A 21,590-nucleotide genomic window follows, 5' to 3' on the forward strand; every position below is an offset into this window, starting at 1 on the left:
ATGGAATTGGTGAGACCACTGCTGGAATCCTATTACAAGTTCTGGTGTGCACATTTTAGAAAGGATGCTGAAAAAATTAGAGGGGAATTGGAGAACTATGAGAATGGTTTATGGGCTGGAAAATATGCCTTGCAATGGAAGTTTAAAAGCTCTATTTATCTTATCGCAGAGAAGGCTAGGAAGTGATTTAATCACACTCTTATAAGTAGCTATTCAGAGAGAAGATATCTGATAGTAGAGGGCTCTTTAGTCTATCAGACAAAAGCATAAAAGATCCAATGGCTGGTTAGGAAAACTCAAACTGGAAAAAAAAGACAAAAACGTTTTTACCGTGAGTAATTAATCATTGGAAACAGATTACCAAGGATGTGATAAATTCTCCAGAATCTTTAAATCAAAATTGGATCTCTTTCTAATTAGGCTCTACTTTAACTACAAGTTGTTTGGCGAGGTACAGAAATCACTCCGTTGAATTCTATGGCCTGTGTTATGCATGATATCAGACTAGATGATCATAATGATCCCGTCTGCCTGAAAATCTATGAACCATTCAGTTTTGTTTCAAATGTTTCATGAGATTTGAAATGATCCAAATGGAGATCTACTCAGTGTACAGTGTGTACTTGTGTCACTGAAAAGTTGTTATTGTGCCGTTGGAAGTTTACGGTGGGATCATGAGACAGACAATGTGACTCTCTAAGCTGTTGTTGTGGTAAATTTCCCTCATGAGAATCATGCTTTGGGGGCTGTCTGCCCTTATCCTCATCCACTCTATCTTACACCAAGAAGGGGCTGCACTAAATAGAAATCCACTAGCAAAGAATAGCATAGAGGATAGATTCTTGGAAAGTAAAAATTCATTTGAAATTTTTCACCTTTTAATTACCAATGGGCAGTACGCATGGAATTGCTCTATTAGGGTTGCTAATGTAGATCGTGCTGAAAATAAAGACTTCCCTTGCCCTTTCCCCATCATGGGTTGAAAGCTAGCAGCTTGCCAAGGCTGGAAATCTGTCTTTCTGCCTCCAGGAAAGCTTGGAATGAAACTTCTTGGAACAGCAAGGGAGCTTTGCAAACTTTCTCCCTTATGACGACTTTGTTTTCTTCCTTGTTCTTCTTTTACAGAAGCAAATCCAGAGAAATTCAACAGTCGCTTTCGAAATAAAATGTTTTATGCTGGGGTGAGTTGTGAATAGATTTTACAGAATAGCCTTGGTTTATTTATTTAAATTATTTATTATTTTATTCCCCTTCCTCTCCCTTTCACTCCTGAGGCTTATGACCATTCTTTTGCTTGTCACCTTTAAAAGTACATAGTTTGCTTTCAGTTACTTCTGGCAATGCCTCCCCATGTCTGTTTGGAAGGGGTTGAAGTATTATTTCCCTATAATAGTTAGTAGTTCAGAAGAGTGCTACAGCATTTGGAGGAAGGACTGATAATATCCTGTACCCGCTGCTGCAGATTGGCAAGCGCTTCACTGTTGTGTTCACATTTATTCCCATCTGTGGGCAGCACTTGGATACTGAATTTACTGGGGAAATTGCTAGCGCATAGGAAAAATCGTTGACCATATCTTTCAGCCCCTGATGAGCACTCCTGGACTTGGAACTAAAGAGAGGAGGAGGTCAGAGAGCTGCTATTTGGAGCATCTCATTTTCATACATGAATATGCAAATCAGATGGCAATTTCTTATCCAGGAGGGATGTGGATGGGTCTTCAGCTTTATTCTAAGGTGTAATTAGGAAAGGAGGTCATTGACTGGATAATACTTGCCATCATACATGTCTTTCCGCTGTCAGATTCTATCACTGTCATCACACCCAGAAGCCTTATGCTTTAAAAACAAACAAACAAACAAACAAACCAGAGCAAGAATCTGCATGATGATTTGGGTGCACAATGGTATTCCATGGTAAATCTTCCAAAGTGGAGTGCCTTTTCTTAGTGTAGCACCTTAATGCAGCAAAACAAGTGTACCAATCTTCCCTTCTGTGTCTCGCCCCCTGGCTCTGATTCAAGGGACTCTTGAGAATTTGAAACGTGCACTGTTAACTGGATGCTAACAGAAGAAACTTGGCCTAAAACTCTGTCAATGGGAGCAGGAAAGAAAAGAGTTTAGCTCAGGATGGTATGTGGTGGCAGAATCTGGGGAGGGATGCAAAGGAAGGAAAGTGAAAGGAAGAAGCTGTAGATCATTCAAATAAAAAAATTCTGATTTGAATTCCCTCCCTTTTCCTATGTCTGGTAGGCAGCCTTTTCAGACTTCCTGCAGAGAAGTTCCAGAGATTTATCCAAACATGTTAAAGTTGTGGTAAGTATAGGAAAGTATGGCATCATTTTGTGCAGAGAGAGAGAGAGGGGGGGGGGGGAAGAGAGAGAGAGAGAGAGGGAATGCTGAGAAAACAGACCTAATCACACCAGACCATTGATTGTTACTTTCAGTTTGACCATGACATTTGAAACACAATTTGTAGAAAGCCTTTGGGGATTTACATACATGACAATTTCCCACTGAGTAACACATCCTTACCTATCTCACAGAGAGTGAATGGTGTCCAGTAATTATGTTATAGAGAGATGGGTATTTCTAAAATGCAATCCATGTTCTTGGGCAGGTTGTTACAAAATGGGGTAACAGCAATTATTATCCTGTCTGAGACCCCATTTACAAACCCCTCTTTGTTTTGTTGCTTGGTTTTTTGCAGTGTGATGGAACAGACCTGACCCCAAAGATTCAGGAGCTGAAGTTCCAATGTATAGTGTTTTTAAATATACCTAGGTAAGCTCCAGTAACAACAAACTGCTGGCTTCATAGGAACAATTAATTAACAAATACGGTTTCCAGAGTTGTGCACCTCATACTTGAACAAGGAAGTCAACAGATAGAACAGAGTTGTCTTCTGCTTCATTAGAAACACAAAGCAGGAGGAAAAAAATCAGATCAGTACCTTCCAAATAGAAGAGCTCCAAATGGATCTGGAAGAAACACTGTTTCCTAACATCTCAGAGGGTGTCACAAACAGTGGAGTGTGTTTTTAAAAGCCCAATATTCCCCCCATCTTCCCTGTCCCCTCTCCAAAGATTCTCTTTCCAAGGTATTCACTTCCTCTCCCTCCTGTGTTGCGCTCTCTGCAAGGTTCTTTGTGGTGTCTCCTCTCCAAAGTTCTCCCCACCCCCTGCTCCACAAGGTCTCCCATATATCCCTAAGGGTAGGCAGGAGAGAGAAGCAGCAGCAGCCATTAGGTAGGAGACCACTGTCTGGAGCTCCTCCTCCAATATATCCCAGCTTTTGCATCCCTTCTGCTCCCAGACCTCCTGAGCCAGGAGGGAGGGAGGAAACTAGGGTCTGCAGAAAGCAAGCTCGGTTTCAGCCTCCTGCCTTCTTAGTAGGGGCACAAAGCAGCCTTTGTTGGCAGGAGGCTGCAGGTGAAAATCCAGCTGAACAGCTGATCTGAAGAAGGATTGGGGGGAGGCGGGAGAGAAGAGTCCTGAGCACTACTGCAAAAAGGCACTGCTGCCTCCCATCTCCACTCAGCAACCTACCAGAAATTGGGATAGACAAACTAATTGCCTGCCCCACCAGCCTGAAAGTTGGAGGGCAGGTTCCCTTTCTGATCTTTCCTGTAATTATATGTATGGTCACTGGGAGGCCCCAGAATGGATTTTAAGACCTTTTGGAATAGATGTATGGCTATTCACCCAGAAGATAAAGAACTGGCCAGTACTTATGCTTTCTTTTCTTTTAATTGTTATAAGACCCAGTGGGGCAAATTCTTAATATGCTCCCTAAAGCTCTCATTTTCTAAACCTCTTTCTGCAGGTATTGTGCTGGCACAATGCCCTGGGGTACCCCCAGCGACCACAGAGACTTTGAACCTCAGCGCCATGATGATGGTTACATTGAGGTCATTGGGTTCACTATGGCCTCTCTGGTGAGAATTTTGGCAGAGCTGAGTATTTTTTTTTGCATGCAGTAGATTTCACACTGCTTAGGGCACTGGGACTAGTCTGTGTGCAATTTTGTATAAGACACCTCATGTCCATGGCTCAACACTAGGATGCACAAAGTTTCATACAAAAAAAGATTCTCTCCTATGCTTTCCTGGGTTCAATAAGGTGGAAAAAATGTGTGTTTGCCTCAGTTTTTAAAAAAATTATGAACAAATAATGGTTTTCAAAGGAAGAGAAGTATTATTTCATTATAAAAATGTACTCCCTGAAAAACTGGTTGCTTTGAACATATCTAATGGTGCTTCAAAATGCTCCCAAATCAAAATTCAAAGAAGATTAAAGTATTATAGAAGGGATGTGTGTGCATGTGTGTGTGTGTTTGTACTATGGGAAACTTCTCTGGTTGCACAATAACTGCTGTTTGTTACCAGCCCCACCACAACTGTGGTTTTTATATATTTTCCATATACATTAGAGCTGGTCAGAAATTCTTTGTTGGAAAATAGGGTTCCAGCAACAATTTTTTGTGTGTGTGTATAGAAATTACACTTAAAAAAAACGATGAAATTTGTGAACCAACAAAATATTTTGACAAAAAAAAATCCTACTTTCACTTTTTCACTGTGAGAAAAGAAAAGAAAATAAGAAATCATGTGTGTTGGGGGGTGGGGTAGAGGGATAATTTTGCTTAAAAAAAAGAAAAGAAAAAGAAACATCTTTAGGTTTTTTTTCCCCCTAAAACTTTTGATGAAACGTACTTACTCTTTTAAAACCATCTGTACTAATCACATAATTAAAGGTTGTCCCAACTTTGCAAGGTTGAGAAGTACCACATTGTCAAATCAACAGGTGCTCAATGGACATATCTAATTTGCATAAAATAGATACATATTGTAGCCCTCCTTGTCTTCAGTATGTAGGTGTGTCCTGCAGCTTACTTGCAATATGGAGCACTGCATGCTGGGACTTCTGGTCTTTAAAGGCCACATCTCCATCTTGAAATTGAGCATTCCTTTCTGCTGTACTCTAGAACTGACCATCTAGAATTGACCATCACTGGTATTGCAAAAATTCTCCACCTAAAGTCACACCTAAAAATCTGAATAGTTTAAAATAATTTCAATTACTGCATTAAATATTCTCAGAAAATTCCCGTTTTCCCTGTTTTATCAGAATGAGGGGGAGAGAGAAATTTTAAGAAGATCAGAGACCATAAGAGAAACACTCTTGATTGAGTAGTGCAACTGTTTATTTTAAGTATTTGTGTTTTCTAGCTGGTGCTCACATATTATAAATGATTAAGAAAATGTACAGTCTGCATATGTTAGCTCAAATTCTGTTGACTTGTTCTTTGGTCTCAAGGTCTATAGTGCCTTCAGAAGTCTTGCCTAAAGCCAATGAGGCTGATTTATTTTGTGCTGCGTTATAATGAATATTTACATAAGAAGATCTATATATGTGGAGTACATTAAAACACAAAATAATGCTGATGCATAAATAAGCATTGCATTTTTATATGCACCAGCCATGGAATTCAGAGTGAGCATTTCCATAGCAACCTTAATCCTGTGTCATCACCTTTCAATTATGCATTACAATTATGCCATTTAAAACCCTGAGCAAGATAACATGGTACTTGAGAAATAATAGAACATTGTGTGATTTAGTGGAAAAGGAATAAAACTTTTTGAAAGGGGTGTTGTCTACTGGTCAGAACACAGAGCAGTGATCTAGAAATATGAGTTTTGCTTCCCCTCTGACACTGATTTGCTGTGTAGTCTTGGGCAAGTCACTTAACCTAAAATGGGAGTGATAATTCTTACCTGCCCAACAAAGGTGTTGTGAGGATTGAATAATGTTTGTAAAGTGCTTTTAAAGCATCAGGTAAGTGCCACTATAATTGTTTTTCTTTTGTTCTCCCACAAAAAAGTTAACTCTAAGTGCATTTCCCGAGTACAAACCTTAAAAACACAAGATCACTAGTTACAGTGGTATTACCCTCCAGACCAACCTCAGTCTTTGTACCTTTTCGCCATAGCACCCAAATACATTCACAGGCTCGTCAGTTCCATGCCATGGTGCTTTTCAGTTTCAGCAGACAGCCATCCGCAATGCAGACATCTAATTCCTCACACTGAAATAAACTTGATCTCCACCATAAGCAAAACTAAGATGCCTTACTGCTAGACCTACTTTAAATGTCTATGCCCCGATTGGGGTTTCTGCTATAGCCTTTGTATACTGGTGGAGCTATCATACGGGTGCCACAAAGGCAGTGGCAACTGATTGGTACCCCTAGAGGAATTCCCTAGTAGTGTAGGTCTGGTGAATAACCTTTAATTACCCACGCTATTACAGTGCTTGGTGTAGATGTATGTCAGGTTATAACTGAGGGAAGGGGCAGGATGTATTGGAGGAATCAGAAGGTGTAGCTGGAATACACTGAACTGTATTTACAATGTAACATCCCATAGGGAATCAGTGCAGGCAACAGTGAGTTAGAGTAGTCTTTGGGGTTGCCTCCAGAGGGCCACAGAGGTTGATGCACAGCCACCTTTGCCATCCCTCTCCTGAGCTGCATGAACTCATTTAGGCCACAGTTCAGAATCAGGTCCCTTAGTGAGCTATTTCTACCTAAAAGAAACTGAGGTCAGAGTTAAGGTTTTATATTTGTTTGTGATTTGAAGAGTCACTATAACAATAGACCTTTTCTGTATCGTAGCAGACATTTTGTGCATCACACTATGCTTTATCATATGCTTGCCTACATTTGTGACACACTTTGAGATCTTTGGATGAAAAGCCCTGTATAAATGTTAAGTAATATGATGATGATGATCATCATCATGTAACCAATAGCCCAGGTGTTATATTCATAATAGGACAGGTAAGATTCCTGTGGGAAACAAAACAGTGACTTCAGTTCCTGTAACTCTTGATGCTAATGTTGTATTAATATAGATTTTTTTAAAATCTGATAGACAATATTCACATTTTTTTATTAAAGTGCAGTGTTTCTGCCCCAAGATGCCTGCCTAAATCTCAAGGCCCCTGCAAGAGCCATTAACAACCTCTGTCTACCTTTTTGTCTCTGATATGTTTTTATCCCCTTTGCCTCTTCCACTGCTTCTTTACTCCTGGTTTGGGTTTTGAAGAGGTTGCATGTACTAAGGTAGGAGAGAGGAGATCGGCTTGGAAAGCTGGCTAATTTTTTTTCTTTAAGTTAACAGAATGCTGTTGGTCAAGAAGTTGTTGTTTGATGAAAACTATGCAGCCCTGTTTCTGTTGACTTGTTTCAGTCAACTTATGGACACAATGTTGCGGCAGTGGGTGGGTGTCTCAGAGGGCACATGGTACAGCTCTCTTGTTTTGTTTCTTCAAGACAATTTTTGAACATAGCATTTAGTTGCTTTCCAGCTGCAGTTATCAAACAAGGTTTTTCTCCTTGCTCTTTTCAGCTTGTCTACTCCTGATGCTGAATTTCTATATAAACTGTCATAATAATTATTTCAGATTAATCTAATTCACATCAAGGACAGTATTGCCTTGGTAAGAAAGAAAACCCCTATTAATACTGTTGCTCGAAAAAGCATTTAGATCGCATAGGTGGGACCTGATCCTTGAGTCGTAGACTGTAGGCACTCTGCAACACAAGCAATCATAATTGAAAACAAGATGTAGAAATATACAGAAATGCATCTTGGATGTGTGCAAGCATATAAGTGTTTATCTAGATCTCTAAATATAGATATACACCACATATGATGAGGCGACCTCCACATGATAAATTTCATACCCATGTGATACATGAATTTGTCATGTACGTTTGACTGCTTCACCTGACCTCTGCCCATTGATCCTTCTCTCCAGGACTTTATTCTAGCATTCTAAGTCCCATTTTAAGTCTTTTCTGTGAATGGAATTACATTGGTCATGCCTCATTGCAATGACTTATTGAAAAGCTTTGATTGGAATATTGCCTGAATGCATCATGTACACCCATGTCTCTTACTGGAAAGCCATTCTGCAAATTTAGATGGGGGGAAATGTGGGGTTGGCCTGAAATGCAACTTCCTAGTGGTGATGAATTTGGAATAGTGGGTTCTTTGCATTGCGTCCTCCAAATTAGTGACCATCTGCTGCTTTTGGACTGTATTATGGCAAGCATGTAAATCTCCCTGTGACAGAACAAACCACTTACTGCAACAGGGTGAGTCTCATGTGCAAACGGAATAATTTGTAGCAGAGGGTATGGAGTGCTGGGTAAAACAGGATTAGGGAGTTGTTAGCTAACTCAAGTGGCTGGTATAGGATGGTAACATTATGGCTTTCCTCCTCTTTGTTCTTGTTCTGCAGGCTGCTCTTCAGGTGGGAGGTCATGGAGAAAGGTTGCATCAGTGCCGGGAAGTGACTCTGTTAACATACAAGTCTATCCCCATGCAAGTGGATGGGGAGCCATGTCGACTGGCTCCGTCTCTCATTCGGATCTCCCTAAGGAACCAGGCCAATATGGTGCAGAAGAGCAAGAGGAGGACATCCATGCCTTTACTCAATGAGTGAGTTGGACTTGTTCATGTCCTAATACAAGGAGGCTGTTACTGGGCAGAGCATTCAAACAGGGAGTTTTCATGGACTGAACCATCAGAGTATTTGGAGAAAGAGGTCCAGAAACCCCAGAATGTTCCTCTCCTCCACATTGTATATATTTACCAGATTTTGTGTGTGCTTCAACTAACAGGGTTCCCTTTGTCCTGCTTTCAGAAAGATGTTATGTCTTTCAATTATCCAAAGGGGCAACTATTCGGGGAGGTCTCAGTGGACTCTACTGTGTGACTCTTACTAACACTCGTGGAAGCTATGCAGATATGCCCCTCACACAATTTAAAGTGCCATATAATGTGCTTTCTGAAATTGAGTCTTTTTGATCCCACATTGAGACCATTCAATTAATATCCACAGTCCACTGCAGGATACAGATGTGCTCAGGCTATATTGAGTCTTTGTGTTGGGAGCATGCTGCTCCCAGTTGAAAATGGGACCAGCCTGAGGATTCACTGACTAGAGCTATTTGTTGCCATGTGGGGAATCCTGATTGGAGTGTGCTGGTATAAATCACTAAGGGCTTGTCTACACATACAGACTCTACCTATGCCGACAGGAGAGCTTCTCCCATCAGTGTAGTTACTCCACTGCCCTGAGAAGTAGTAGCTATGTCATGGGAGAAGCCCTCCCGTCGCTATACTGTCTACAGTATAACTATGTTGCTCAGGGAGGTGGATTTTCCACACCCCTGAGCAACATATTTATACCAACAAAAGTCTGTAGTGTAGACCGAGCCTTAGGGTCTGGCTACTCTGCAGCTGGGAGCATGCTTCCCAGCACAGGTAGACAGACTTGTACTAGCTCTACTCAAGTTGGTGTGCTAAAAAATAGCTACATGGCCACAGTGACACGTGTGATGGCTCTGGCTTTCTGCCTGAATACAATGGCACGTGACCCCCGAGTATGTACTTGGGTGGCTAGCCTAAACTGCTGCTGTGGCTACCATTTTTCACATGCTAGCTCAAGAAGAGTTTGTCTACCCGCGCTGGGAGGCATGCTCCTAGCTGCAGTGTATTTGCACCCCTAATTGAGAGAGTTCAATAGTTCTCAAATCAATAGTAATTCTTCTTGTGCTGCAGTGTCTGGGCAGTGGTAAAACATTGCAGTGTTCTTGGAAGTGTCAGCAAATCAAAGGGGACTTTCCTGGTCTATTAGGAAGTACCAAGGGATGCATTTTGCGTGAGACACTAGATACAGTATATTTGGCAGTTCCCAGTCTGCTAAAAGAAAAGCTATCGTACTCAGATTTCAATGAGAGTGTTAGCTTTAGGGAGTTGCATCTGAGGGTGGATTAGGATTGAGAGTTTCTGGATCAGGGAACCAGAAAAGAAAGGAAGAAAAGTGAGAATGGACAGGTAAGGAGATAAGCTATAAAATGAGAGGGAAGCAGCATTAGAGTAGCCTCAAAAGGAACAGGGAAAGGTTGAAATAAATGGAAGCCAGAAAACATCCAAAGAATAGAAGATAAAATTTTAAAATATCTTTTTATATTAAAACATTAGTTTAAAAAAATCCCTAAGAGAGCATTTTAATAGCATAAGAATATTTTAGAAAAGACTTTAAATATTAAAAATGCCATTATTCTTGATTTACCAATGAGTCTTTCTGTGCTGCTGAGATGGGAGCTAATAAACATTCCCGCCATCATCTTCATGATGTATTATTTAAATTGCAAAAGACAAGGCAGGCCTTCAGTATATACTGAGCCTCGGTTTAAAGCCAGATACCTCCAGCACCCTACAAATGTGTTTCATTCAAACAGCTACATACTCAGGAGTGTGTTATTCCTTTTAGCAAATCATATAATCCAGTGGCTGCCAACCTTTAGAAGCAGAAGTGTATCAATTCATAAAATCAAGTACTTTGATATACCAACCAATGACTCCCTATTCAGTTTTGCATGTTCAGTTCTGTTAACGAGACAAACGTTTTGGAACAGCAGTCTAAGCTTGTGTTTACCACATTAGATCCTTATTTGTCTTGAAAATATGTTAGGCATACATTTCACCTTGAACAGTTGATGAATAGAAGACTATCACCCCCTGAGCAATGACCTCTAATTTCTTTTCACCACCCCATACCATGCTACAAAGTCCAAACTGGAAAAATTCAATCCTGAGCCATTGTTTCCAACCATGAGGGAGGCCACAGCAGTAGGAAGAAAGCATTTGGTGTATTTCAGTCTAGTTATTAGCATGGTCAGGCATGAGCTATAGCATCTGAGTTTAAACTCTGGATGGGGTATACTTTTCCACCCCATCATGGTAACGCTATACAGTAATTAAGGTCCACTGAGCCGTGGAGAATATTGTTCATGGCAGAATTGGTTTGAATATGCTATGCCAAACTCCATCGGGTTCAGAGCTTCTGTTGTTTGGGTACCTTTTGGTTTGAATGAAATATCCAAGCTGTGAGTCTGTGTTTTTGGGGGGTTACTGGCAATTCGTCAAGGACTTTAATCCCAATCTCAAACCTCTGCAAGACGTGTGTGTTGGTGTGTCTGGACGGTTGGGAAGAAAGGTGGAATGGGCGGGCAGGTGGAATGTTTGTTGAGTTTCTTGGCATAATAAAGATGAATTATAGGAGGAAGAGGTTAGAGTTGACTAAACTGGAGTTTGCCCAGTATGACACTGTTCTGCAAAATCCCACCACAGACACCAAGTTTTCCCTTTTACATTGTCATATAAATTTCTTAACCTGATGTCTGCAGTGTTTAAAGGCATCCCATCAAAATCTTTTCAATTTATAGAATAGGTGGATTTTTTGTCCTCAGGCTGGTGAAAGTGCACCCTGTGAATTATAGATGTGTGAGATTACTGAATGGGTCTGGCACTGCATCTGCAATTGCTGGAAGCTTTTCTTGAGCTTTCTGCACATACAGTGATTAAAAAATAATCTCACATCACACTAATTCTGAAAGCTATTATTAATTACTTTGATGATATTGGAGGAGGAGGTTAATAGCAGAAACTCCCTTTGGAATTTTGTCTGATGTAGTGGCACAAGTGAGAAAGTTTTCTTTTCTTTTTCAAGTTTCTAAATGTGTTTCTGACTTCCCATTGTATGTTGTTTTGGAGTTCTGTTTTTTATAGCATTGAGGGCTGGCCGGGAATGGTAAATTTACCATCTGCCCTGCCGATGACTTTTTCAAAAGTCACTTATCCACTTATACAAATAACTGTTAAGGACATATACCTGTTATGAAATAAAACAGTTTCTGTGGACCAAGGCAAAACACTTACCCTAAAATACTGTGGTGAGAGTGGGTTTTTTTTTCCCCATGGAAAGTTTTGACTTTTCTTTGAAAAAACTGAAAAGTTTTCGAATTTTGGATTTTTTTTCTGACACTTTTTGGGTAAATTTTCATTTAGTTGAAAACTCAATTTTCCATCAAAAACAGTTTTGATGGAAAATTTTTGACAGGATCTAGCTGTGAGACTCTTTGAGGTCAATCCTTGATAGAGGGATAAACCTGCTGGAGGAATGAATTTCTAAGCCATCAAATGGAAAAGTGCAATAGTAAACTGGCTGTAACAAATTAGTTACCCAAAAACTTCTCTTTTGCACTTAACTCTGTGTATTTAACTAAAATATTTGGTATCTTATAAAAGAGCAGAACCATTTTTTGTGTCTGTGTATGCTGGAAGGAGTGAGGGCTACAGAGATTTCCCCCTCCATCCTGCACCTATCCCAACTCTCTTGTTCTCCTCAGATTCAAAGAGCTGCCTATCTTCCTGCAGTGTCTTCCTTCAGAACCTGTAAACACTGCTCACCTGCAGAGAGTCCGGTTCATAGGACACAATGGATCCCCAAACTCCCATAAAGCAGCATGCCAGGAAAATGCAGTTTAAGGTTGATCTGACTCAAAAGGAAGCCTTTGGGGTCAACTCAACAGAATGAAAGGAAACATTTTGATTTTCAGGAATGTCAAAATGTTTTGTTTCAATCAGAAATGTTGAAACAAATTTAAACATTTCTGAATACACATTTTTCAGCATATCATGAAAAATTTCTAAATTTCAACTTTGTCTCATTTCGGGATTAAAACAAATGTTGAAATGTCAGAATTTCCCATGGGATGGAAATTTCAAATTTTGCTCAGCTCTAGTAAATAGAAATGTGTTAATAAGTGGCTAGAAAGAGGCATGTTTGGAGGAGCAATATATATTTTTCCCTTTGCTCTTATTCTAATGCTATTTTGACCAGTAATCTTTCTTCGACAAGCAGAGGTAGTCAAACAGTATAGTGATAGATTCAAGAGGCAAAGTCTATTTAGCTTAACAAAGACATGGTTAAGGGTTGACTTGATTACAGCCTATAAGTACCTGCACGAGGAACAAATATTTAATAATGGGTTCTCCAGTCTAGCAGAGAAAGGTATAACGTGATCCAGTGGCTTTCAGTTGGAAGCTAGACAAATTCAGACTGGAAATAAGGCATTATTTTTTAACAGTGAGGGCAATTAACTAACTGAACAATTAACTAAGGTTCATTGTGGATTCTCCATCACTGGCAGTTTCTAAATCTAGATTGGATGTTTTTCTAAAAGATCAGCTCTAGGAAATTTTGGACAGGGCCGCCCAGAGGATTCAGGGGGCCCTTGGGCAAAGCAATTTTGGGGGCTCCTTCCATTAAAAAAAAGTTGCAACACTATAGAATACTATATTCTTGTGGGGGCCCCTGCGGGGCCCAGGGCCTGGGGCAAATTGCCCCACTTGCCTCCCTCCTCTGGGCGGCCCTGATTTTGGAGGGAAGTTCTCTGGCCTGTGTTATACAGGAGGTCAGACTAGAGGGTCACAATGATCTCTTCTGGCCTTGGAATCTGAGTATTGAAAGGTGTGGTGGTTTTGGCATCTGTCTGCTGGAGTTTTTAGTTGATATTAAGAAATGTTACAGTGGTGACCCTAAGCAGGATTTGAAGTCAAGTTGCTCAGGTGGGAAAATCCAACAGAAATAGTCAGGGTATTCTGGTGTCATTGTTTTTTTAACCTTAGAAAATAGAAACACAATGCGGACCTTTGTTACTGAAAAGGAAGGTCACTGTAGGCATCTGACATTCCCTTGACTACTGCTATTAAATGGGCTCCCTTGGTTTCTCTTCCGCTGTTGTGATTTCTGGATGTTTGGGTTGTCTTTCCTTTGTTGTGCTGATTAGTAAATTCATTTACCTCCTGGTATAGGATGTGAGCTGTCAGTGGATATTAGGAAGGTGGTGAACCTAACTTTTCCTTCCTTCATATTTTCATGTTGAGGCAGTGATAAATATTAGGCCTTCAGAGAGCAGCTTCCCTATAGGTTTTTTTTTTAGATGGAGTAGTCTCCACAATGGGAACTCACCTACCTTATCTATCTCATAGCTCATCTCGGGTAACATGTCGAAAGCATCTAAGGCCTTGGCTACACTTACCCGGTAGTTCGACGGCTGGAAATCGAACTTCTGGGTTCGACTTATCGCGTCTAGTCTGGACGTGATAAGTCGAACCCGGAAGTGCTCGCCGTCGACTGCGGTACTCCAGCTCGGCGAGAGGAGTACCGCGGAGTCGACGGGGGAGCCTGCCTGCCGAGTGTGGACCAAGGTAAGTTCGAACTAATTCGAACTAAGGTACTTCGAACTTCAGCTACGTTATTCACGTAGCTGAAGTTGCGTACCTTAGTTCGAATTAGGAGGGTAGTGTAGACCAAGCCTAAGAGACTTAGGACCCTACGTCTCATTGACTTGCCATGGAACTCAGGATCCTAAGTCACTTAGGTACTTTTGAATATTTTGCTTCTCATCCATTTACCTAATTTAGGTTTTTATACCATGCTTATTACCCTAGTATCTAAGGGCCATCTCCTTTCTCTGTCATTTCCCAATTCATCTCATCCCAAGTTGTGGGGAAGTGAGCATCATTTAATGTTTGTTTTTGAGAGTAAAATGTCTTAAAGGTTATAAAAGAGAATGCACAAGAAATCTGCTCCTGAATAGAATGAGAGCCGGGGATCCAAATCTAGCAGTACTGTTGAGCCACTTAAGCTGAAGGAGAATTTCCTTTCCTTACTGACAGCAGCAGCACTAATAGCCTTATTCAAGCCTTCAGCTATTAGAGGACCAGACAGTTTCACATGTGTTGCATTCCACCTGAGCTGGGCAAATAATTGGCAATGAATAATTTATCCAATGAATTTCACCTCTTCGGTTACTGAGTTATCCATGAACAGATTGTGATCTTCTCAAATGTATTCATTATCTGAAATTATTCATAGAATAATTTCTGCAAATATTCCTTGGTCTCTTCATTGTTCATCAATGAATATTCAGTTCATTATTGAATATTTCCTATTTGAAACTTGAGCTGTTTTGATCGAACAAACAGTTTGTTTCTGTTCTCTGATTGGATGAGCATACCACTGCTAACCGGAATCAGGTTTCTGGTTTGAACATCTTCTGATTATGAATTTTAAATTCTTTTTCAATAAATACTGTACGATATTTTCTTAAAATTTTCTGCTTCTGCAAACATCCTGCCAATTAAACTAATTTGCAAGAAGAAAATGTAAAAAGTTCTGAATACAGTCAATATGGTTGCTATTAGCTGAAAACCAGACCCTTGAGGCCCCATCCCTGCCCTGCCTCTTCCCCCAGGACCCAACCCCCTGCTCGCTCCTCTCCCCCATCACTGGATCATCTCCACCTCCCTCCCCCTAAGCTGGGCTCCCTCTGCTCCAGGCCTGGGATGGGAAGTGCTGCGGCCTGACGTGGAGCCTGCCTGCAGGTAGGAGGTAGCCCCGGCTGAGCAGGGGCTGGCACAGGTTGATGACCTGGCACTTCCCCCCACCCCAGCCCACAGTAACCAGACTTTTGGTGTCCGGTCAGTACATCTGACTGGACACTGCCAGGTCCCCTTTTCGACCGGACTTTCTGGTCAAAATCCAGGCACCTGGCAACCCTAACAGTCAAAGAAAATTGGTTTAAAAGTTAAAAAAAATGTTTGCATTGCAATTGGAGGACAATGTTCAGGGTCAATATACCGTGGTCGTTCATATAATGTTTCTACCACTTCATTGTTTGTTTCTGATAGGTGCTTTCCAAACATAGAAGAAGGCATAGTCTCTGCCTCATTCTATATACCATTACACATAATGGGGATATAATAAAGTAAAGAGGTTCAATCCAGAAGTGACTTTTTAGGTGCAACAATTGTACAATGTTGATTGATATTGTTTATACTCAGGAACAGTGCAAGTTGTGGACAGAAAAAAGGCAGATTACGGGGTAATGGTAAATTTGTTTACTTCTCATATCTGATTTCCATTCGTCTTCTGAGTCAGTTTAAGTTTAGTGGCAAAAATAAGACTTTACTGTAGCCAGTCTAGCAGAGTCAATTTTGCTGCAGAACAACGAGCTGCATTCTGTTCTGCTGCATGCATCATTAAAAGACTTGCCAGTTAAGTTCTGATTCCATAAGCTCTCTTGTTGATGCAGGAGATTTATGAAACAGAACACAGCTTGGTTTCCAGAGATCAAGCTAAGCATGCAATGCTGGCAGGTAGGTTTTGCTTACAAATCAGACAATATTTTTCTATGTGGAAGTCATTGAAGAGAAATTAGAAGGGACACCAAGAATCAGTTTCCCCAGGGTCACTCTCTGACCCGGAGCCCCAGTTTAAAATACTGCTTTGCAAGTTGTAGCTAATCAGAGTCATACACAATCCTACAGAGAGAGTATTTGGCTTTCAGTGTGGGTTAAAGAAGGATGATCTGCTGTTACGAAACAAAAATTGTTCCAGAGGTTAAATATAGAAGCATTCCATTGGGACAGTTGAGAGAGGTATAGAGACCCCTTCGAGTATAGAAACTAAAGAAACCAGCTTTGGGAGTTACTGTATATTACATGCATGGTTTTCTAAAATATGTTAAGGAAGAATAAGGACAGCATTTTGCCATTGGGATAGAGGAATTCCGATTAAGAGTATTTTTGTAAATGTTAACAAAAATTGGCAGATTTGGGGAGGCAAATCCATCATATCAAGCTTTGGCTCTGATAGCTGTTTGCTCGACTTGCAAGGTGCATCGCAGGCTTTTCAAACTCTACAGGCTTAAGATCTTTCAGTGCCTGTGGGACCCTGGCCCAGAAACCTCTCCTAATGTAACTGTGCACATTGTTTGCCATTAGCCCGTTCACAGCCTTCAAAAAAAGACCTTTGTGTCACTTCGCAGTGAACATTGTCATTTGTTCTGTTTGCCTGTTTTTTGTTGCTGCTGCCTCTCTAGTGCACTCTTGGAGCTTTGCATGTATTTTCATTCAACTGTTATGTGATGCATTCCTTTTGTTTCTGTTTAAATGTTGTATGTCTCTCTCTCTCCCTCTTTCTCTCGCCTGGCTTCTTCATTGTCTATCCATGCTGTTGTGCTGACTCTGTCTTGGCTGCTCATTTCCTGCTGCCTATAGTATCCATAAAGGGCGCGCTGCAGACCTGAGAAGAGTCTCTGCTCCCCCTGACTCCTTCACTATGTAAGTACTCTGCTTTTTCTTTTCATTTCCTTCCTCCCTTTCAAGTGTGTTCTGTCTGCTTCCCTTAACTTTTGTCTGTTGCACTCTTCTACTGTACCCACCATCCGGGCAGCAATGCGATCAAGACAGTCTGTCTCCCAAAGGAGCAGATTCAGCAATGCAGTGATAATTGCCTAGAATAGGAGTTGTTTCTTTCTATTTGATCTTTCTTTTTTGTTGCATGAGCTGGATGTCAAGTCCTAAGCACAGCTGCATTCTTTGGCTGCTGGGTTTGATTCTGGCCTGCAGGTTGTCAGAAACCAGGGGTGCTTTGAAGGCACCATGTTTTTTTTCAGCTCCTGCCCTGGAAGAAGCAGGAAGCATCTCTCAAGTGCCTTCTTCCTCCCCCAACTAATGCTTAGAGAAGCATTGACAGTTGCTGGAAGGAGACATGGCTATTTTCCCTCCAGTCAAGGAGAAATGAACAAGACCTTCTGGGGTTCCTCCAGAAGCACATGTCCAGGGCCGGCTCCAGGCACCAGCGCAGCAAACAGGTGCTTGGGATGGCCAAGGGGAAGGGGCGGCACATCCGGCTCTTCGGCAGCAATTCGGCGGCGAGTCCCTCGATCCCTCTCAGAGGGAAGGACCTGCCGCCAAAGTGCCACCAAAGAAGCGATTGCGGCTTTTTTTCCTCCCCCTGCTGTTTGGGGCGGCAAAAACCCTGGAGCTGGCCCTGCACATGTCTCAAACATAGCCATTGTTAACTATTCAAATGCATATCCAGAGCATTTGCTTGGCTTAAGCAGAGGCTGATGCTTCTGTTTATTCTATAGCATTGTTCACTAATGTTCCTAGCACAGCTTCCAACCAGTTATTGAGTAGCTAGAACTATACTGCTGCGTCTGTGCTTGCACTTTTGGAAAATGCATTTGTCTTGAAGAGGTACAAGTTCCTTTTCTGATGGTCACACAGCATCCCTGGGAATACTGGAGATGAAGTGACTAGCGTCTCTTTCATGAATTTATAATATTCATAACTGGGATTTTTGGTTTTCAGTTTTAACCAAAAATAGCCCAACCCCGCCCCACCCTCCAAGCATAAGCGTTTCTTCTTCTAAGGGTATGTCTACACCCAGCCGCTAATTCGGCGGCTGGCAATCGAAGTTCTGGGTTCGACTTATCGCGTCTTGTCTGGACGCGATAAGTCGAACCAGGAAGTGCTCGCTGTCGACTGCGGTACTCCAGCTAGACGAGAGGAGTACCGCGGAGTCGACGGGGGAGTCTGCCTGCCGCGTGTGGACCGAGGTAAGTTCGAACTAAGGTACTTCGAACTCAGCTACATTATTCACGTAGCTGAAGTTGCGTACCTTAGTTCGATTTGGGGGTTTAGTGTAGACCAAGCCTAACTGGTAAAAACCAGAAACTTATTCCTGCAGGGGTCCTGGAACAATTTGTATACTGGAGGTGCTGAGAACCATTGAACCAAACTGTAAACCATGTATATGATGAAACCACTTCAAGCAATGGCCTGTGATAGCACCCCTAGTTCTAGCACCTATGTCTGAAAGGGAAAGTTACTATTCCATTTGCAGCTGCATTAGAAAATAAAACAGTCCCTTCCTGGCAGTATTTTGACTGTCAGTAACTCCAGCTCTATCCTGTAGCTCAAGAATCTAACATCTCTATAAAAATGTTGAGAACTGGTGATTTTTAAAAAAAGCAGGCACAGACAATTGGTTATTGCTTTATTTACTCATTCTCTTAATAAGGATATGCCTTATTGTCAACCTGGGCACATTTACAATAAAAACAACCACCATGTACTATGTCAATCCTATCTGTACAGCTTGGCTTCAAAGATGTTTTGTTAATATGCAGTGAAATAAGAAAAGCAGTTGGTTTTGTGTTTGCACCACTTTTGTCGTCATGTTTTGTGAATGTTCTGCTGGTCAACTTTGAATGACAAGCAGGTCTGTGGAAAAAATGAATTTGAAGAATATATTAAAGAATAGTGAATTTCAGACTGTAACTGTGAATATTCCCAGTGGAAACTTGATTCTAAAATTTATGCTCAGATAATCATGGAACAGCAACAATGTTGTGTGTGATCTGTTTGCCCAGTGAAAACTAACCATCCCAGTTCTATTTGTGAATATTGAGTACTTGCGATGAACTGCACACAAACTGTCGTCAAACCAAGACTTATTTGCTCAACGCATTCAGTGAATAATTCAAAAAAAGAACAAATACATTTCAAAAAATTATAAGCAGCTCATTGATATTTGACAGACAAGGAAAATATCCTCATTCATCATGCATTATTGCTATAACATATTCACTCAGCTCTATGAAAAAATATTAACACAAAGAAAATAACTCCCCCATTTAATAAAACCAGATACACCCCTCAAAGCAAGCACCTGGCAATGGCCTGGGTAAAGCCTTCCTGCATGTCCTGAACGATAACAAACTTGGGGACCAAAGAGCAGGGGAGTGTGTTTCAGAGCCAAGGGCCATCCAATGAGAATGACCTCCAAATCTGGGTACTGTTAGCCTGAGTATCCCATCGGGTCTCAACTGTCAGGATAAGGCAGAAAGAGAACAGCAGTTTCTAAGACATATGGGACCCAAGCTAATTTGTAAGTCAAAGATATACTGTATCTTGAAATCTGTAAAAATAGATTAAACATGCAGCTGCACTATGACTGCCAATTAATGTGTCTGATTAATATAAGTAAGAACCCAAGAGGTGTTAGGGAAATTTGATTTGGGCTGTGATTGCTTTGAGATTCAAATGTTCCTCGTCTTTTGGGTAATGCAGAAAGTATGTGTGTTCCAGTTAGCAGACTACAGCAAGAGGGATTCTGTGGAGTTTCGGGGATAGAGCCTGCACCCTAGATAACCCTCAGGTTTTCTGGAGCAGTGTCTGTGGACAGGATAAATCTTGAATTTGGGGCAGCAAAGAATGTGAAAGAAAGAAACACACACACGCCGATTAATTATATATTTTAAATTAATTTTTCCAAATTCAACAAATATACGAAAATACCAGATTCATCATAATACCCAAAGTAAATTAAGAGGGTTTGGATAAAAGGAGGAGAAGGGAAGTGACATATCTATCTCCTGAGTCTAGGTTAATCATAGACCTCTAAAAAGTCAGCCCAAATGGCTTTGAATGTTTCAGGCATTCCCTTTCTGCGGCATGCCAGTCATCCGTTAGCTGCAAGGTCAGACGGATCACTGAATTAGGCATCAATATTTGGTCGGGATTGACTTTTCATTTTTGCAGGATTAATTTTTTAATCACCAAAACTACACACTGGAACCAGGCTACCTTGTTACCAGGTAATCTCCAGATTTCCAGAATATATCCAAGAATGAAATTTAAGGAGGAGGGCTCCAATTTAGCATCCAAATTGTTCCTTTGACCCACCTTATACCAGAAATTCTTGATACAGGGGAACTCCCAAAACATACGAGCTAATGAATACCAAGGGAGTTACATTTCCAACAGTGGTCAGCATTTATGCGGCTTATTACCATTAGTCTGTGTGGGGACCAGTATATCTGAAAACATATATTTTGGTGAATGAGCCATAGCTTCAGGTTCTGTAATTGCTTTTTTAACATTAGATACAATTGTAGTCCATTCTCTATTCCAGGCAACTCTCAAATGATCAATCTTGGGCAGATTTTTTGGGGCCAGAAAATCATAAAAGGATACTGGTGGGGGATATTGTCTTTGAATTATTAACAGTAGAGAGTTTTGAAACTTGGATTGGGTATAATATGCCTTGATTTTTTTACTGAGGACTTATGGGTAGAGTAGAGTACTCACATTTTTAGTGTCAAGTATCACAGGGGTAGCCATGTTAGTCTGGATCTGTAAAAGCAGCAAAGAGTCCTGTGACACCTTATAGACTAACAGACGTATTGGAGCATGAGCTTTCGTGGGTGAATACCCACTTCGTCGGATGCATGTAGTGGAAATTTCCAGAGGCAGGTATAAATATGCAAGCAAGAGTGAGTCAGGCTAGAGATAATGAGGTTAGTTCAATCAGGGGGGATGAGGCCCTCTTCTAGCAGTTGAGGTGTGAGCACCAAGGGAGGAGAAACTGCTTTTGTAGTTGGCTAACCATTCACAGTCTTTGTTTAATCCTGAGCTGATGGTGTCAAATTTGCAGATGAACTGAAGCTCAGCAGTTTCTCTTTGAAGTCTGGTCCTGAAGTTTTTTTGCTGTAGGATGGCTACCTTTAAATCTGCTATTGTGTGTCCAGGGAGGTTGAAGTGTTCTCCTACAGGTTTTTGTATATTGCCATTCCTAATATCTGATTTGTGTCCATTTATCCTTTTTTTTTTATCCACTTTTAGTGGAGTGTTTTTTAAAGTGGGATGGATGTTTAGATCTTTGAGTATATGCTCAGTTGGGATGATGCATATGAATATCATATTTGAGCTGTGCAGTTGATGCAAAGCAGTATAACTATTTGGATTTATCTGAAAAATTAGCATTGGCTACTTGAAAAACAAGAAGTAATTGACTTACTTGGGCCTGCGT

At 41.0% G+C, this 21,590-nt stretch overlaps 1 protein-coding gene across 5 annotated transcripts in view; it reads left to right on the plus strand.

Annotated features, from left to right (window-relative positions):
• DGKI (diacylglycerol kinase iota) overlaps window positions 1-21,590 on the plus strand; it is a 287,790-nt gene that overhangs the window by 171,589 nt on the left and 94,611 nt on the right. For 4 of the 5 annotated variants that reach the window (XR_010592257.1, XM_008171112.4, XM_065565893.1 and 1 more), the window contains exons 16-20: window positions 1,126-1,181; window positions 2,251-2,313; window positions 2,708-2,781; window positions 3,823-3,934; window positions 8,310-8,509. Coding sequence is in view for 4 of the 5 variants with exons in the window: in XM_008171112.4 (XP_008169334.2) it covers window positions 1,126-1,181; window positions 2,251-2,313; window positions 2,708-2,781; window positions 3,823-3,934; window positions 8,310-8,509 (505 nt within the window). In the remaining variant the exon portion in view is untranslated. Of the gene's footprint in view, window positions 1-1,125; window positions 1,182-2,250; window positions 2,314-2,707; window positions 2,782-3,822; window positions 3,935-8,309; window positions 8,510-16,987; window positions 17,051-21,590 lie in introns of all 5 variants that reach the window. The other variant, XM_042851905.2, reaches the window with a different exon arrangement.

Source organism: Chrysemys picta, chromosome 1 (genome assembly GCF_011386835.1).
Source record: "Chrysemys picta bellii isolate R12L10 chromosome 1, ASM1138683v2, whole genome shotgun sequence".
Lineage (NCBI taxonomy): Eukaryota > Metazoa > Chordata > Testudines > Emydidae > Chrysemys > Chrysemys picta.